This window comes from Macaca fascicularis, chromosome 11, assembly GCF_037993035.2.
Source record: "Macaca fascicularis isolate 582-1 chromosome 11, T2T-MFA8v1.1".
NCBI lineage: Eukaryota > Metazoa > Chordata > Mammalia > Primates > Cercopithecidae > Macaca > Macaca fascicularis.
In genome coordinates this window covers 108650001-108668668 of record NC_088385.1, presented here as the reverse complement: position 1 = coordinate 108668668, position 18668 = coordinate 108650001, and the positions used below count along the sequence as shown (strand labels likewise).

Here is an 18668-nt window from a genome sequence, read left to right as displayed (position 1 = left end):
CCCGAGTAGCTGGGATTACAGGTGCACGCCACCACACCCAGCTAATTTTCGTATTTTTAGTAGAGACAGGGCTTCACAATGTTGGCCAGGCTGGTCTTGAACTCCCGACCCCAAGTGATCCACCTACGTCGGCCTCCCAAAGTGCTGGGATTACAGGTGTGAGCTACCACTCCCAGCCTAATTTATCTATTTTTAAAAAACAAATCTAAAAAAAGAGTTTTATGTAGAGCCAGCCTAACAAAACTCCTGCTCTTGCCTTAGGGACAAGAACAATTCATCCCTGTACTGCTTTGACAGAACGTTCTGGCTCCTTCGTCTAAACCTACCAACAATCTGGATGTCAATTGATGCGGTCTCCACAAATTTGTCCACTTTGACTTGCAGATCGTATTTCCCAGAGTGGCTCCTCTCTGCTTTTCTAATAAATATGATTGTATCAGTCTCAGAGTTGCGAATGTTTATTTGATTCTTATCAATTTCTACACCATCCTTCTTCCAAGTTAATTCTGGTCTTGGTTTTCCCTAAAAAGAAAGACAGCAAAAGTAGAGGGGGTAAATCACATTGTCTCAAGATGTTTCTTCAGCATTATGAGAAGGACAATGGCTTAACCCATTCTAGGCAAGGCTGGAAAACACCACCCTTCTAGTCTGGTGGTGAGCAATTACAGCAGCAAAGCTGTCATCTGCATTTTATGTGCAAGGCACTACCTTAGGTACATCACATTGATTATTTCCCTTAATCTTCACATCAAGCTTAGTATCATTATCCTCATTTTTTGGATAGATAAGTTAAATAATTTGCCCAAGGTCTTGCATTTAAGTAAGCACTGGAACCAGGTCTCCCAGCTGGGTCTGTTGGCTCCAAAAGCCTACACAACACAGGATAATGGTTAAGAGCATGGGCTCTGGGGCCCTGGAATCTATATCTGGCTCCTGACCACTTAATGTCTGTGTGACCTTGGGCAAGTTACTTACTAAGCTTTCTGTGCCTCAACAGGAATATTGGTAGTACCTATCTCAAAGAGTGGTTATAAAGATTGAATTCCTGAGAAAGTTTCTGTCCAATACATAAGTTTTTGTAATTAATATCATCTAATTTTTTTTTTTTTTTGACGGAGTTTGGCTCTTGCTTCCCAAGTTGGAGAGCAGTGGCACAATCTTGGCTCACTGCAACCTCTACCTCCTGGGTTCAAGGGATTCTCCTGCCTCAGCCTCCCGAGTACCCAGGTTTACAGGTGCACACCACCGTGCTTGTCTAATTTTTGTAGTTGTTAGTAGAAACAGGGTTTCACCAAGTTGACCAGGCTGGTCTCGAACTCCTGACCTCATGTGATTCACCCACCTCCGCCTCCCAAAGTGCTGGGATTACAGGCGTGAGCTACCGTGCCCGGCCACTATCATCTGAATTCTCTCTCTGTTCCCTCTAGCTGTTGAAACTATTCTTTAAGAGCAGAATGTAAGAAATCATAATCCCATTCATGAACCTGAGTTTCCATTTCTATTACAAAGGAATTTCCTAGAAGATCTGAGCATCCAGGCTCACCCTGGCAGACAGGAACCAAGCATGAATTCTGTCAGGTAAGGCACAGCTTTCCTGTGGGCTCTGAACATGGCTAGGTTATAATAAGAGATGTAGAGCTACACACCAAACCCCTGCTCTCAGAGCCTGAAGAGTGGTTGGGGGTGCTCAGACTCACACATGGGAAGCAGAAAACAACATTGTTGAAGAAAGGGAAAGACAGTTGAAGCTTATATTTCCTTAAATGTACAACTTGCTCTTAGCCACTAGGGGAAAATGTGGGTTCTCTAATAATACACAAAGTGAAAAAAACCACTGAATTAAGTCACGGGGCCACGGACTCTGTTCTTGGCCCTACCATTGACTTTCTGCGTGATGTTGGGCAAGTCACTTAACTTCCCTGTCAGTTTCTTCCCTTCTCAAGCAAGGTAAGGAAATCTGGCCTTTCTGCCTCACAGGGTGTTTCTGAGGATCAAATGAGAAAATGTTTGGGAACTCTAGAGATTACACAAATATACTAACATCACATTTTGGTCTCATCTCCCTTCCTGGGGGCTGAACAGTCTCTGGGATGCCAGATCTATGGGGAACTTGTTCTCATGATTTTTTTTCTCTCTCAGACTCAGGGACAGAAGTTGAACACACAGACCCCCAGATCTGGGAACTGGGATTAGCTGTGGTGGCAGGAACGGTGTGGAGACTTGAGGGCTGATTCAGCAGCCCCACTGCAGGGTTGGGGCTAGGTCCCCAGTGCCTGCCTTGTTGCCACTTCTGGTTTTATTTGATGCTGCAGGAGAAGGAAAGTGGGAAGAACCTTGCCAAGTCACCCGCTTGCTCCTCGGCTGTGTTCCGCTTCACTTCCTCCTTGGCTTTCATTCTGATTTCATGCGGGGGGTATGTAGTACACAATGCCTCTCCTTAGGTTTGTGCCCAGAGTGCAATGAGGATGGCCTGAATTGGCCATCCCTTTAGTTTGGTTTCATGGGAGCCTGGGTTTGAACAGACTTCTCTCTGTGTGTGTGTGCATGTGTGTGTGTGTGCGTGTGTGTGTGTGTATGAGTGTCAAATGTGTGTAGAGACCTACATTCTAAGGCCAGCCTGGCTGATACAATAGCCACAAGGTACAAGTGGCTATTTAAATTAAAATTAATTAAAATTAAAGAAAATTAAAAATTTATTTCTCCAGTCACACTAGTTCCTAGTTACACATTTCAAGTGCTCAATAGCCACATGTGGCTAGTGGCTACCATATTGGACAGCGCTGATATAGAACATTGGTATCATTGAAGAAAATTCTATTGAACAGCACTGTCTGGAGGTGCCATATGAATAGGGAGCTGGAGAGTAAGGGTTGGGAGGTACAGGGTGTGTGTGTGTATTTGTGTAAGACCAAAATTGACTATTGTAAGTGAAGACTAGTGAATTTTGTGAAGAACAGATTCTTTTGCTGAAATAATGATTTAATATTGTTCATATATTTCAGTTAGTGTCATCGTGATTTCAAAGTTCAGTTGTCCTCCTTATTGAAATTATTTTGGTTTGGGGTCATCGTGGGAACTAAGCACACACTGTTTTCCTGAATGTGACACTGAGAGCTTCACTTAAAATCATGGGTTTTTACAAATACATATGACCAAAAGCATCTTCAAGCATTTCTTCATTTGGTATCTCCTTGATGTTTCTTCCCTGCCCACCATAGTCCCTGAGTTTCAGGCAAGACTATATCTCATTTGTCTCATGCAGAAATAAAATCTATGATGGTTTCTGTAGATTTCTCTATTTTGATAGCAGGAGATTGCTTAATCATTCTCTAACACTCTTTCTTTCTTTATTTACCTCCTCTCCCTCTGAGGAAATCCTGAATCATGATGAACTTAAATGCTAGAGCACGTCTTCCTACTTCCTAAACTAACCCAACCGTGGAAAGAGAAAAAGAGCGACCTTTGAACTCTTACCTGGAAAGGTATAACCAGATTGACAGCTTCTCCAACTCTGCGGATATAGGTTTGCTTCAGGTGTCTTGGGATGCGAATCTTTGGAGGTTCTGAGTGAGGGTAAAATAGCACAATTTTGCAATCAGTATGGTGTCTGAAAATAGCCTTACAAAAGCAAAATGGCATGATACTCACCAGAGTACCCATGTGGTCATATCTCTGCAATAAAATCTGAGATGTGCCACTAACAGACAATGTATGGTAACTGGTTCAAAATGTGTGTGTGGTTTTTGTTTGTTTGTTTTGTTTTGTCTTGTTTTCTCTTCAAGCAGAGATGTTTTAACAGTTTGACTCAGCAAAATTTATCCCTGATATCCTTGGCTTTATTGCAACTTTGTATTTTCATTGTTGTAATAAGCCTAAAGCAACTTTATAGAAAAATACATTTTCTCTTAGGGCCTTATACATTCTATGCATACTTTTCATAGTTTCTTTCTCTCTTTTTTTTTTTTTTTTTTTTTCAGACAGAGTCTCTGTCACCCAGGCTGGAGTGCAGTGGCATTGCTCACCGCAACCTCCGCCTCCTGGGTTCAAGCGATTCTCATGTCTCAGTCTCCCGCGTAGCTGAGACTACAGGCACATGCCACCACGCCTGGCTAATTTTTGTATTTTTAGTAGAGATGGGATTTTGCCATGTTGGCCAGGCTGGTCTCAAACTTGTGACCTCTGGTGATCTACCCGCCTTAGTCTCCCAAAGTGCTGGGATTACAGGCATGAGCCACCGCATCTAGCTAGTTATTCATAGTTTCTAACAGTGAGTATATTTGCCAGGGAACATTCCACAAAACATCTATAGGCACTACATTAGCTGGGAAGACTGTCCATTCTTCCTTACCAGAAAAAAAAAAAAAAAAAAATGTTAGCACCCAGCACTTGCTATTTAGGTGACTCTGTTGGAGTTTAACAGTAACTTTCTCCTTGTGTGACTATGGTGAAGTACATAATAGGCAACCCTGGCCCACTGTGTATTAATATTCATTAATTAAACATCATGAAGATACTAGAGCATGTCGCTGCAAATCCATCAGGAGCAGGGAGTCGAAGGCTCATAGGCTCACAGGGATGAAGCGGTTCTTCTTACTTATTTCCTCAAGTAAAAGTGGAGTTTCTATGCAAAAAAGTCACCTATTCATCCTCCAACTCAGTTGTACGGTGCTTTTCCTGGGGTAAACCATTGTACTGCAGTGTGCAGTCTAAGTGTTCAGACATACTTTGCATTTCATTGTCACACAAGTCTAGAAAAAAAACATACTCAAGAGCCAAGATTTGATGAAAGCTATTATTCTTATTCTTGTTTTGTTTTGTTTTGTTCAAGACAAGGTCTTGCTTTGTCACCCAGGCTGAAGTACAGTGCCGTGATCTTGGCTCACTGCGGCCTCCGCCTCCTGATTTCAAGCGATTCTCCCACCTCAGCATCCTGACTAGCTGGGACCACAGGCGTGTGCCACCACACCCAGCTAATTTTTGTATTTTTAGTAGAGATGTGGTTTTGCCATATTCCCCAGCCTGGTCTCAAACTCTTGGGCTTAAGTGATCCACCTGCCTCAGCCTCCCAAAATACTGAAATTACAGGCATGAGCCATCGTGCTCAGCCAAAATTAATTATTTTTATGCTTCATTAAGAACACTCTAAGGGCCAGGCATGGTGGCTCACGCCTGTAATCCCAGCACTTTGGGAGGCTGAGGCAGGTGGATCACTTGAGGTCAGGAGTTCGAGACCAGCCTGACCAACATAGGGAAACCCTGTCTCTCCTAAAAAACACCAAAAAAATTAGCCAGGCATAGTGGTGCATGCCTATAATCCCAGTTACTTGGGAGGCTGAGGGAGGAGAATTGCTTGAACCCAGGAGGCAGAGGTTGCAGTGGCCAAGATTGTGCCATTGCACTCCAGCCTGGGCAACAAGAGCAAAACTCCATCTCAATAAAAAAAAAAAAAAAAAGAAAGACTCTAAGGCAAAACTGGCCCTTTTGTTTCAACTGTTGAGTGCATGGTGGTGAGGAAGGCAAGGTTGGCTAGTATTACTCCATGGCAGTGACTTGATTTCATGCCAAGGTATCAATAGTTTTACTCATCTTCATTTTTATACTATCAGTGCAGATGTCAAAACACTGAAAGGTACAAATAATATATTCATAATATTATGAAAACGGTTCTGACCCTGCAGATTCATTAGAGGCACACGGTTGTTGCAGGGATTGTTTGCATGGTTGCATTAACATACTCTCTCTCCACTGTGAATAGGCAGCCCAGCCAGAGTTGGCTCCTGGAACCAGTAGAGGTTAACTAACTGGTCCTCAGAGTACCAAGATAAACCTGAAGGTGATCTCCCATATTGCCTGAAGACAGCTGTTTTGTTAAGTTCTAACTACTAGGAAGCATTAACAAAATATCAAAGGAGTAACAACAAAATAGGAGGTTTCGAGAAAGAAAGTCAGTTTGAAGAAAAAAAAAGTGAACAATGTAAAATGGAATCTAAATTTTGAAAGCCTTGTCACCTACCTATGATTTCCTTCACGAGAATGGGCTGAGAATAGTACTTGGGCTCACTGGCACCAGCTGCATTAATAGCCTTCACACGCACAAAGATCTTTGAATCTGTCGGCAGATCTGTGATGGTGAACTTCGTCTTGTCGATCAGATCTTTGTTTGCAGGTAACCAGTTGTCAGCTGAAGTCCATAAAAGAAGAGGAAAAGAAGGAGGAATGCTGTTCAGTGAAAAAAAATCATCTTAACCATTACAGTCAACTCCAAATTAGTATTTTACTCATAATAATACATCATTTAGAGAGATTATGACTTTGGTCTGGACTCCGACTACAGGGGTGGACATTTTTCATATATTAAATAAAAAACAGCCTAAAATAGCTAACATAAATAATAGGAAAAATAAACTATAAGCTTCTGCTGTTTCTGAAAAACCTCTTATTCAGCACGAAGGCATCTTGAATAATAGTAACTGTCCATAAGAAGTTTGTAACAGTTTTATTCCAATTTGGTTTTATAATGATTCATGCAATCATGATTGCTAGCCATCTATACACATTAAAGTTCAGAAAAACAGGAAAAGGCTATCTTTATGAATGAGAGACACTGACCTTTATAGTCATATCATACATTTTTATCTTGGTTGATTTACTGTTGTAAGACACTAACTTGGGTATAGAGAACCTGATCATATTTACTCACATTGATGAAGAGAAAAAGCTTGTATCACAAAGACAAAACACAGTTCATGGGCTGATACCTCATAAGGAGTTGGTAAAATTCTAACCTTGCAACCAAAATTGAATTTTAAAAAGTTTTTGGCAGCTTGTGTACAAGAGAATTTTAACCCCGCATTCAGGCCTTACAAATGTTTCAGCATCTAAAAGTTAGTATGCATTTTGCCCACAGGAAGAAAGAAGACTTTGACCCCACATTATTAACTCACTGCTCCCACTCCCCCAACTCTAAGGATCTGTGTGTGTCTGTGTGTGTCTGTGTGTGTGTGTGTGTGTGTGTGTGGTGAGTATACTTCATGCTTGGTCATTCAATATTCCCAGAAACATTATAATATAGTAAGAAAATTTGAGAGCTTCACGGAATACTTTACCTGGCAGATCATACGCAGCCTCCCCATTTTCATCAGACTGTTTTGCTGACGTACCTTTGAGAATCCGTCATTAAAATTAATTAAAGACACCCACTTTCACACCAGAAGAATATCGTATCAGCAGTCAGCATTCTCTGTTAGTAAAGTATGCAAAGTGTGCAAAGAGATTTGTCCTCAGAGCAGTGACGGAAGAGACCAAACGGTGTTAGGGGGGTTCCTCAGGAGAGCACAGCCTGCTCTGTGCAGACTGTGGCTTCTGTCCTGAGGCACCTGCCACAGAGAAGAGGAGAGAAAAGAAAAGAGTAGAGGAGAAAGGAGGCTGGGATACCTCCAGCAGTGAGAAGAAGAGATAGAGAAGAACAAAGCAAGACCCTGAAGAAAACAGAGGAGCAGGTCCTGGAATCTGCAGAGGAGCAGCGCACAGTGAGACAGTCTATCCTTGTTCCTGTCTCTGCCACCCCATCAGGGGAGGATTCTCTTGGGTCCCCAGGAAACACAGTGCTCCCACAGTGGGGCTCCCTCATTCAAGACTGGGAGTGCAGGCCCTTGGGATAAGGCCAGCCCTGTTTTACCAGGGCCCAAGTTCTGAATAGAATTGGAGGCTGCCCCAGCAGCTAAAGAGGGAACATTGTCATGTTCCCATGACAATGAACTCTGTCAAGAAAACAAATTGAGCCTGCCTGGGTCCCTGCATCCCACATGGGTGACTCACAGGGTGGTCTTGGGCATACCCCACTGGTTTGAGATGATGACTTTCTCAGTATCAGGAGAGGAGTGGGGGCATCAGGGGCTGGACTGGCTGTCCATTGGAAACTTTGCCTCTCTCTTGTTCTAACCCTACCAGGATTATCAAGGAGAAGGGCAGGCAGCTAGAATATCCTGGCAGCTAGGAAGGCATGTGGAGAATAAAAATTCCTTATGTCTTTGAAAAAGAGACCATCTTTAAACAAATGGTCTGCTTGGGAGCTTCCGGGTTGGTATTTTCAGAGTCAAGAGACAGTGGATGAGAAAGTGAAAATAAGAGACTCAGAAAACATGCACAGAAGAGTGAAGAACTAGTAAAAGAGACACTTTCAAGAGAAAACAGGACAAAACAAGACCAGAGGGGGAACAAAAGCAGTCCATCTCTTCACATTGGAACCACTTTAATTGGGGAAACACAGACAAAGAAGATGGCATCCCAGGGGATGGGCAAGGAATTTGTAAGTTATTTAACACGTGAGGAGAATTTTTAAGAAAGGAAAGAACAAACTTGAGTGCAGAAAGAAAACAAAGAAGAGTAAAATATTGCAGGCATTAAAAAAATAATAACAAAACAAAAACGAGAGAAAGGCAGAGTCCAAAACAACACACGATCTTATAAAACGAAGAATTCTCTTACAGAATAGAACCTGACGTCTCTAAAAGCATTAAACACTATAGAAAATTAGTCTGGAGGACAATAGCCATTAAAAGAGAATGAAGAGTCGGCAGCCACATAAAGAAAATAAGAAAAGACTGCAAAGAGAAAGAGATACACGTTGTGAGAGAACTCCCATAGAAAGCTAATTCCAAAACATTACTCAGCAAAATATATACATGACTGTGTACATATACATATGTATTCACGGGTATACATATGTATCTACACAGACCACACGCAAAATTATGTAAAATACACTTCATTGTATTTTATCTAAGGTGGGTAACATCAAAATGACAGCCATCTATCATTTTGCTGTATCTTCTTACTTTTTAAACCTATCAGAAAGAAAAGAGTAAAGAATTTGCTCGATTCATACATACACAAAAGGTTTATGCTCAAAGGCCACATCTCACATAAGATTGGGATATTCTGCTGGCTGGACAATATAAAAAGCAGAATGGAGTGCTCATGACTTTTTTAAATGGGGCGGGGGGATGGAAGAGGAATAAACTGAAGTGCTCAAGAATTTACTTGTTGCATTAGTGACACTACCCCTTCCCTTGCTGGGTTAACCCTGGGAAGTTTCTGACCACGTTTCCACTGCTTTTGGTTAGTGGCTTTTTAAATCCTGGAAAAACCAATCATAGGACTCTGTGTGTGGAGCAGGCGCAAGAGGGATTGAGGGGTATCAGGGTACTTCATTGTCCCTCTCCTCTTCTTTCCTCCAGAACAGAGGTGAGCATTTCCACAGGTGTCCCAATCCAGGCACCTGGGATTTCTTTTTCAGTAGTTTTCTCTTCATAGGAAGTTTCTTCTCCATAGTAAGTTTCCTCCAGGGGAGGTGCACTTGCGTTCACATTCCTGATTTCCTGAATGTGCTTCGTAACCTCCTTCCTTCATTTGGAGGATCTATGTTAAAGTTTGGTGTCCAAAGAGTTTTCTTGGAGGTGAAGTCTTGGGCTATTGTTTGTGGAATTTGAATAAGTTTCCTGGGTGATTCTTTACCTACCATCATCTAGAATGGAGACCAAGTCCAGAGCCATTTTCAAATGTCATCCCTTTCTAGTTATGGCAAATAAGAAACCAAGAAACACAACGGGATTTTGATAAGTTTGTTTTCAGGTAATTCTGGCCCATACTTTCTTCTGTCATTTTTTCTTTTGCTATTATTTCTATCAGTGATTTTAAAAATTTATGGCCTTGTTTCTCTTCCCCTCCTAAATTAAACTGATTACATTTTTATATCCCCAACTCCTGAGATAACTTGCTGCTACATATTGAACTTATTTCTTATATGCTCAAGGATTTAACGCTGCTTCCTTTAAAACTAAGAGTGGTTCTTAATTCATCTTATTTTTAGATGAAGGCAGGTGATGATCACTAGACAAATACGTAGTCTCCCTTTATTACCCAAAATAGGCCAATCTTTTGATAGTTAACTTCGGCTCAGTGTAGGTTTTAGAATTTCCAACTAGCTTCATCATAACTAGACTTTTATATTGCTGTGGTGCAATTCAATTCCGCCAGTTTAAGAAGTGGAAGTCCCCAAAGTTTTGTTACAATCTCTTCCTCCCATGTCTTAGTTCAATTATGGTGTCCAATCTGGCAGCCTAGTCAAGGTATTTTTGAGATACCAATTTATAAGCACCGAGTACTAAAAAAGGGCTTAGTTTGTATACATCTCACAAGGATGACATTTGGCTTGATCTTATTTTTGTAGGAAGGTGATGCATTCTCAACAAAGAGAGACAAAAGAAAGGGAAGGGACATATCTCACCTATTGATGACAGTATTTGTTTTATCTACTGGTTGTACTTACATCCTTCAAAGCAATACTCTAGCACATAGCCATCTAAACCTGCTGCACCAATCTGGTCTGGGGGACGCCACTTCATCGTGACAGTCGTGTCAGTGACAGAGTCCACAGCCAGAAGAGTAGGAGGGCTTGTTACAGCTTAAAGATAAAAGAGACAGAAAAGAATAAAGTATTTACTACACAGCTATAGTGCAAGAACTGTGATAAAATCAATGGGGACACAAATAAAAATAGACACAAAAGCCCTACATCTTAATGAAATTCAATTAAGACACCTTGAGCATGGTTGTGTGCAAGGCAAAGATCTAATCAATGTGAGAACTTTGGAAATGCTGTCATGTGTTTTTTCCAAATTGAGAAGCTGGTGTGGGAAGCTGGGAGGCCCAAGGAAGTTGAAGAAGGCAAGGTTCGGGATCTAATGATCTAGAGTAATTTTCCCATTGCTCTCTAATTTCTAAGTGCAAACTCTTGTATTACATTTTCTTTCCATTGAAAAAAATACCTCATTGCCATAAAATAATGGAGATGTCTTTTTTTTTTTTTTGCCTTCACTGAACTAACTTTTTTGATTTAATAGATAACATTTAAGGTGTGACCGTAAAGCAAAGAAACCAGTTTCCAAGTGTAGCCTGTTGAACTGACCTCAATTTGTTTCAGTGATAGTTGTTTGCAATAAGCTGGGTTATATTAATAGGCTAATACCTTCAGAAGGGCAAATGGAGGGTAGTCATATGTCCATGGACTCAGCAACATGCTTTCAGTGGGGAATGGCAACCAGAGCCACCCACAGTTGGCAATGGAATTATGGTAATGAATTTCAGGACCTATGTTATGAAGCTATTCAACTTAACCTAACCTACTTTTTAATTTCTTAGACACACAAAATTGTCCCTAACTGTTTCAAGCTCCTGCCACCTACCACTCTAAGAAGTGTCCAGGCCTGTTCCAGCTAGGGATCAGAGAGAAAGCAGTCATACTCTGGGGCAATGATGCTCATGACAAAGACTCATCTCTCTTGACTTACCCAAAGGAACAAAAGGCCTGGAGGGCATACTGGGCTTGGAGATGCCGATGGCATTGACTGCAAAGATGCGGACCTCATAGGCCACACCTTCAATCATCTTCTTGGGCTCAAAAGTTGTTTCTTTGCAGAGATCAAAATTCAGCCTCATCCACCTGGAGCTTTGTTTCTTCTTCCTCTCAATAAAATATCCTGCAGGTACACAAAATGAAAACAGGTTTTTCCTTGGTCTCTGAAAATAAACTTTGTCAGATATTAGAAGTCCTTAAAATTTTGCATTTTGTCATCAATCTATGTGAAATAGTCATACGTGTATGTAAATATTTTTAACCTACCTTATTCCAAGAGAATATAAATATTAATATAAAATATAGATGAAAATAATGGGACTAAGAAATTAAAATTGTACTATAAAGAAAAGAAAAATGGATCACACATAAGTCAACCATAGCAACTTAGTCACTGTAGGTGAACAATATAATCAGAGCCAATGTAGTTGACTCTGAGTCCCAGCAAGGAAGATAAGAAGGGGGAAGTGACCAGTTTCGTGAGTCTCATTGTTAGCAAAGAGAAAAACTTCTCATGGCATAGGGGAAGCAAATGCTTCTAAGCATTTACATCTTTTTTCTTTCTTTCTTTCTTTTTCTTTCTTTCTTTTCTCTTCTTTCTTTCTTTCTTTCTTTCTTTCTTTCTTTCTTTCTTTCTTTCTTTCTTTCTTTCTTTCTTTCCTTTCTCTCCTTCCTTCCTTCCTTCCTCCCTCCCTCCCTCCCTCCCTCCCTTCCTTCCTTCCTTCCTTTCTCTCTCTCTCTCTCTTTCTTTCTCTCCTTTCTTTCTTTCTTGCTTTCTTTTTTTTTTTTTTTTTTTGACAGAGTGTCACTCTGTTGCCCAGGCTGGAGTGCAGTGGTGTGATCTTGGCTCACTGCAACCTTCAAGCCCCCGGGCTCAGCCTCCGGAGTAGCGAGTAGCTGGGACCACAGGCGTGCACCACCATGCCCAGCTAATTTTTGTATTTTTAATAGAGGTGGGGTTTTACCATGTTGGCCAGACTGGTCTTGAATTCCTGGCTTCAAGTGATCCACCCGCCTAGGCCTCCCAAAGTGCTGGGATTACAGGTATGAGCCACCACGCTCAGCCTAATTATTTAATTCTAAAAGACATTTCTTTATAGACAAAATCATGTAGAATCAGACATTCACTGGCTAGGATAGTGGAAGTTAGCCTTATAGTTGCCGCAAAATTAGTGTGTATAAATGTCAAACAGAAAAGAAAACCGGCAATCAGAGGATATTCATCAGAGTTATTTAAATCTCGAGTAATTACAGAGCATCTCAACATATATATTTCATTTTGAATGCATAAAGTCACAGTAAAATAGGTTTTCTTCTAAAAGCAATATTTTAAAATGTGCTGTGTACTAAGATGGGTAAAGAGGACACAACTGTACTGGCAGTTACACAGACTAACCAACAGGCAGTTACCTAGGATTGGAGACCCTCCATCGTAGGCAGGAGGCTCCCACTTCATGATACACCAGTCATCTCCCACCTCTGTCACAGTTGGTGCCACTGGAGGATCAGGGAGGTCTGTGGCAGACAAAAAATAGGATAAAGTAAAATAAGGAAGAGGGAGTAGAAAAAAAAGTTAATAGGAAAATACGTTTCTTGGTGATAATCATAGAAACTGTTATTTCCGAGACTTTTCCATGTTTATTGAATTATGCTTATGATATGGTTTGGCCATGTCCCCATCCAAATCTCATCTTGAATTGTAGCTCCCATAATTCCCACATGTTGTGGGAGGGACCTGGAGGGAGAGAATTGAATCATCCGGGCAGTTTCCCACATACCGTTCTCATGGTAGTGAGTAAGTCTCAAGAGATCTGATGGTTTTATAAGGGGAAACCCCTTTGGCTTGGTTCTCATTCTCTCTCTCTTGCCTGCTGCCATGTAAGACATGGCTTTCACCTTCCACCATGATTGTGAGGCTTTCCCTGCTACAAGGAACTGTAAGTCCATTAGACCTCTTTTTCTTTATAAATTACCCAGTCTCTAGTAGGCCTTTATCAGCAACGTGAAAACAGACTAATACAAGTTAGTAACTAATTTGGGCAAAACTTTGTGTTCAATATGGGATAAGGGAAGATAAGCCCACCCCTCACCCCAAATAAAAATAATGATATCTTGGCCGGGCGCGGTGGCTCAAGCCTGTAATCCCAGCACTTTGGGAGGCCGAGACGGGCGGATCACGAGGTCAGGAGATGGAGACCATCCTGGCGAACACGGTGAAACCCCGTCTCTACTAAAAAATACAAAAAACTAGCCGGGCGCGGTAGCGGGCGCCTATTGTCCCAGCTACTCGGGAGGCTGAGGCAGGAGAATGGCATGATGGCATGAACCCGGGAGGCGGAGCTTGCAGTGAGCTGAGATCCGGCCACTGCACTCCAGCCTGGTCGACAGAGCGAGACTCCGTCTCAAAAAAAAAAAAAAAAAAAAAAAACCAAAAAAAAAAAACATAATGATATCTCAAACCAGTGTCCCAGCATTACAGAATAAGCCCCATGTGAAACCCAAAACTCTCATTCCTTGCCTTGAAAAATGTTAACCAAGAAACTATTGTCTAAATGTTGAATATGGTTGTTGTGGTAGTTGTAGTTGTTTTTAACTACAAAGTGAACTTCCAGCAGAACTGAATCAAGGAGTTTTACAAGACTCAAGACGTTGGCTGGTAGAAATCCAAGTCAGAAATGGCAAGTCACAGTATCTTGTAAGTGTAGTTTGGTGTCTGATAAAAATGACCTTAGTTTTTGGTCAATTTGAAATATGTCATTTAAGGAGAAACTAAAGTGAGAAGAGAAGAGCATCAGACCTTGGAACAGTAGTAATCTGCTAGACTCATTTTACTCAGTTTTGGGCTTAGGAAAAATGCACTTAGATAGTTGTCTAAGGACCAAGGCAGAGCTTATCCCTCTGTAATGATTGTGATGTGAGAAGTTATTTAGCAACTGTGTTTCAGTGATGTTTAAAGGGCACCAAAAGGGAATATGACTTTGGAGAGCTAATGACCAGCAACCCCAAATGGCTGACCTTAGCTATTCTTCCTCCAATGATAAGTCCTCTAGGCAAGAAAAAAAAGAAGACAAAGGAAAGACAAAGGAAGGAAATGGAAGGGAAGGACAAAGAAGGAAAGTCTACTCTGAATCTTGACATGTCAACTTGATTCTAGAAGTGTGTTTACCTGGAGGACTTACCCACAACTTTAATCTTGATGCTTGCATGTGCCTCTCCAGCTTCGTTTTTCAGATTGATGTGGTAAACACCAGAGTCATCTCTTTCAGCTACATCAATGACCAGAGTGCTGCTATCAGGGTAAGATTCTGCCCTTATCCGGCCACTGCCTTCCATAATAGCCTAAGAAGGAGAGAAACAAAATGTGGCATGATTTACACACAAAAAAGGGCTACTTCAGAGTGTCTTATAAATTGAGGAATTGAGCAGACTATACAGTGTAGACTGTATAGATTATATAGTGTATTTGGCAGACTATATAGTGTAACTATATAGTGTTCATGCCTATTATATATTTTCTCAGTTTAATTCTTCCCCAACTCTAATGACAAGGTGTTATTATACCATCTTACACATAAAGAAACTGAGACTTATCTTGCTCAAGGTCACACAGGTAGGAAGTAGCAGAATTGGGATTTGATCCCAAAGCCCACTAGCCACCAACTTTCCCAAGAGAAAATTGGAGGGCTAAAAATACAAGTGCAGAAATGTCATTCTAGGAGAGGAGGCCCTGTCTATGAAATTAGAAACCCTCAAACTCCTATCAGCAAGTAAATAATGATTTGTTCATTTTCTTAGATGTTTGGAAAATTTTAAAATACTGAAAAGGATTGAAGAAGGCTGCAAGGCCAATTTTCCACTTTCTTCTTCTAGCAAAAATATAAAAGAATAAACATCTAATTCCCAAAGTAAAGACAGAGTGAGGTTGAACCTCCTATTATATTTTCTTTCTTTTATTTTCTTTTTCTTCTATTTTTCACTTTTTTTTTCTTCTTTCTTAAACGTGAAATTTAAAGCAGGATTACATTCTTCTGATTCCCAGGTGCTATCTTCTATAAGACAATAAATAGCCAATATACAAAGAGGAAAAAGAGAGAAGGTCAAAGTAATTTAGAATCTGGTTATTTGCCACTAACTACTAGGTAAACTCTCTACTCTTTTGTGTCTGTATTAGGACTCATAAGTCTTCAACAACCTAAGATTGTGATCACAGTAAGAATACCTGAAATAATTCTCTAATTCTTCTATTTTGTAATAGAACAAAATTTCCTCATATCAGCCAAATTCTAATGTAAGATTATAATAGATGTTCTTGTTTGTTTTTATTTTTTATTTTTCTCACTCCCAAAGCTAATCCATCTCCTTTCTTTTTAATGTGAGGAAAAAAGTTTATATAGGCTCACGTTACACTATCATCTTCAGTTTTCTATATTTTGTTCTGTTGGTTTGCTTGTACACTGTAATTTACATAGAGCAAAATTCACACTTTTTAGAAATATAGTTTTATGAATTTTGACAAATTTGTGTTACCACCACGGTCAAGATATAAACCATTTCCATCACCTTCAACGTGGCTCCAAGCTCCTTGGCAATTAAACTACACCCTACACCCTGGAACCACTGGAACCACTGGTCTAGTATCTGTCCTTCGTTTTCCTTTTTCCCAAATGCCATATAACTGAATCCAACAGTATGTAGCCTTTGCCTCTGGCTTTTTTCTTAGCATGATACTTTTTAGATCCTTCCTTGTTGCTGCATGTATAACTAGTACATTCCTTTTTATTGCTGAGTAGTATTCCATTGTATATTCCATGTGTAGTTAGTTCATGTATGTACCAACTGTGGGTTTGTACAATTGGACTTTTGGGTTGTTTCTAGGTTTTGACAATTATGAACAAAGCTGCTAAAAACATTCATATACAGGTTTTTGTGTGGACATGTCTTCATTTTTCTTGGATGAATGACTAGACATAGCATCATAGAATTGTATAGTAAGAATACATTTACTTTATTAAAAACCACCAAACGATTTTCCAAAGAGGATGTACCATTTTGCTGGTACATTCAATTTGGAAAAGTGATGTATGTACCTTTCATTGTTCCATATCCTTGTCAGGACTTGGAATTGTCATTTTTAAAGTGTTTTGGTTTTTCTTTTAAACTCATTAAAATACTTTTTTAGTATACTTTCTTTCACTTAGCATAATTATTTTAAGATTCATCCATGTTTTTGTATATATCAGTATTTCTTTTTATTGTATGAATAAATATAGTATTTATTGTATGAATAAAAAGTAGTCTGTTGTATGAATATATTAAAATTTGTTTATTGATTCACCTGTTGATGGATATTTGAGTTGTTTTCAGCTTTTTGATATTACAAATAATGCTATTATGAACACTTGTTGTTCTGGTAGTTTTTTTATTGTTGTTGATTACATTGAATTTTTTACATTGGTAACCATGTCATCTGCAAATAAAGACAGTTTTACTTCTTCCTTTCGAATATGGATGTCTTTTATTTCTTTTTCTTGTCTGGTTGCTCTGGCTAGAAGCTCAAGTATGATGGTGAATAGAAATAGTGAGAGTGGGCATATCTCTCTTCTTTCTGATTTTAGAGGAAAAGCATTCACTTTTGCATTGTTAAGTAGGATAATAGTAAAATTTTTGTGGGTGTCTTTTATCATGTTGAGGAGGGTCTTTTTACTTCCTGGTTTGTTGAGAGATTTATATTAGGAATGGATCCTGGATTTTGCCAAATGTTTTTGCTGTGTCTACTGAGAGGGTTGTATTTTTTTCTACTTGTTCATATCATGACTTATATTAACTGATTTTCAAATATTAAACCAACTTTTGGATTCCTGAGATAAACCCTACTTTGTCATGATATATTACATATTATTATTTTTATATATTGTTGGATTTGATTTGCTAACTTTTGTTTAGAACTTTAAAATCCATGTTCATGAATGATAATGGTTTGTAGTTTGCTCTTCCTGGAATGTCTTTGTCTGATTTTACTATAAGGGCAATACTGGCCTTAAAGAATGAGTTGGTAAATATTCTTATTCTCTCTTCTTCAATTTTGGGGAAGAGTTTTTGTAGAATTTGGTATTGTTTCTTGCTAAATGTTTGTTAGAACTGTCTAGTAAAGTCATCTAGAGCTGAATTTTCTTTTGTGAAATGTTTTTAATTACAAATTTCTTTTCTTTAATTGTTATAGGGAAATTTAGTACTGATTTAGTAGTATTCCGCAAGTCTAATATGTGATGTGTTCATAAATATTTTCTTTTTTGTTTTTGAGATGGAGTCTGGCCATGTTGCCCAGGCTAGAGTGCAGTGATATGATCTCAGCTCACGGCAACCTCTGCTTCCTGGGTTCAAGCAATTCTCCTGCTTCAGCCTCCTGAGTAGCTTGCATTACAGGCACACACCACAATGCCTGGCTAATTTTTTTGTATTTTTAGTAGAGACAGGGTTTCACCATGTTGGCCACGCTGGTCTTGAACTCCTGACCTCAAGTGATCTGCCTGCCTCGGCCTCCCAAAGTGCTGGGACTACAGGTGTGAGCCACCATGCCCTGTCATAAATATTTTTTAATTTACCATATGGTGTCTTTGATCCATGAATTATTTAGACATATGTTGTTTAGGTTCCAAATATTTGGGAATTTTTCCAGATATCTATTATTGATTTCTAATTAATTCCATTGTGGTCAGAAAACATACCTTGTATGACTTGAATCCTTTAATATTTATTGAGAATTATTTATGGTCCAGAATATGGTCTATCTTGTTAAATGTTCCATGTGTGGTTTAAAATAATACTCATTTTGTTTTGTGCAGTGGAGAGTTCTATAAATGACAATCAGTTCAAAATGGCTGGTGGTATTGTTCAAGTCTTCTAAACCTTACTGATTTTCCATCTTCTTGTTCTATTAACTATTGAGAGAAGAATATTGAAGTCTTAAATTCCTCGATTTCTCCTTGCAATTCCCTCTTCTTGCCATTTATTTTCAGCTTGTCCCATCTGTTCTTTGTGCTTCTTTTTCTGCCTTCTTTTGGGTTAAATATTTTTATGATTCCATTTTATTTCCTTTGTTGATTTATTAGCTATAACTCTTTGTTTTATTATTTTAGTGGCTTCTTTAGGGTTTATAGCAAACCTCTTTAACTTTTCACAATCTACCTTCAAGTGATATGACACTTCATGTATATATTACAAACAGTCCCTGACTTACGATGGTTTTAACATA

The 18668-nt window shown here is 39.5% G+C and overlaps 1 protein-coding gene across 27 annotated transcripts in view; it reads right to left on the bottom strand.

Annotated features, from left to right (window-relative positions):
* Positions 1-18668, bottom strand: part of MYBPC1 (myosin binding protein C1) — a 98722-nt gene that overhangs the window by 12243 nt on the left and 67811 nt on the right. For 15 of the 27 annotated variants that reach the window (XM_005572009.4, XM_065524710.1, XM_005572008.4 and 12 more), the window contains 7 exons: positions 14596-14755; positions 12827-12931; positions 11352-11540; positions 10331-10465; positions 6014-6181; positions 3475-3563; positions 327-522 (listed from right to left, as the gene is read on the bottom strand). In XM_005572009.4, coding sequence (XP_005572066.3) covers positions 327-522; positions 3475-3563; positions 6014-6181; positions 10331-10465; positions 11352-11540; positions 12827-12931; positions 14596-14755 — 1042 coding nt within the window. Of the gene's footprint in view, positions 1-326; positions 523-3474; positions 3564-6013; positions 6182-7106; positions 7161-10330; positions 10466-11351; positions 11541-12826; positions 12932-14595; positions 14756-18668 lie in introns of all 27 variants that reach the window. The other 12 variants (XM_015431446.3, XM_065524705.1, XM_045365772.2 and 9 more) reach the window with 1 other exon arrangement.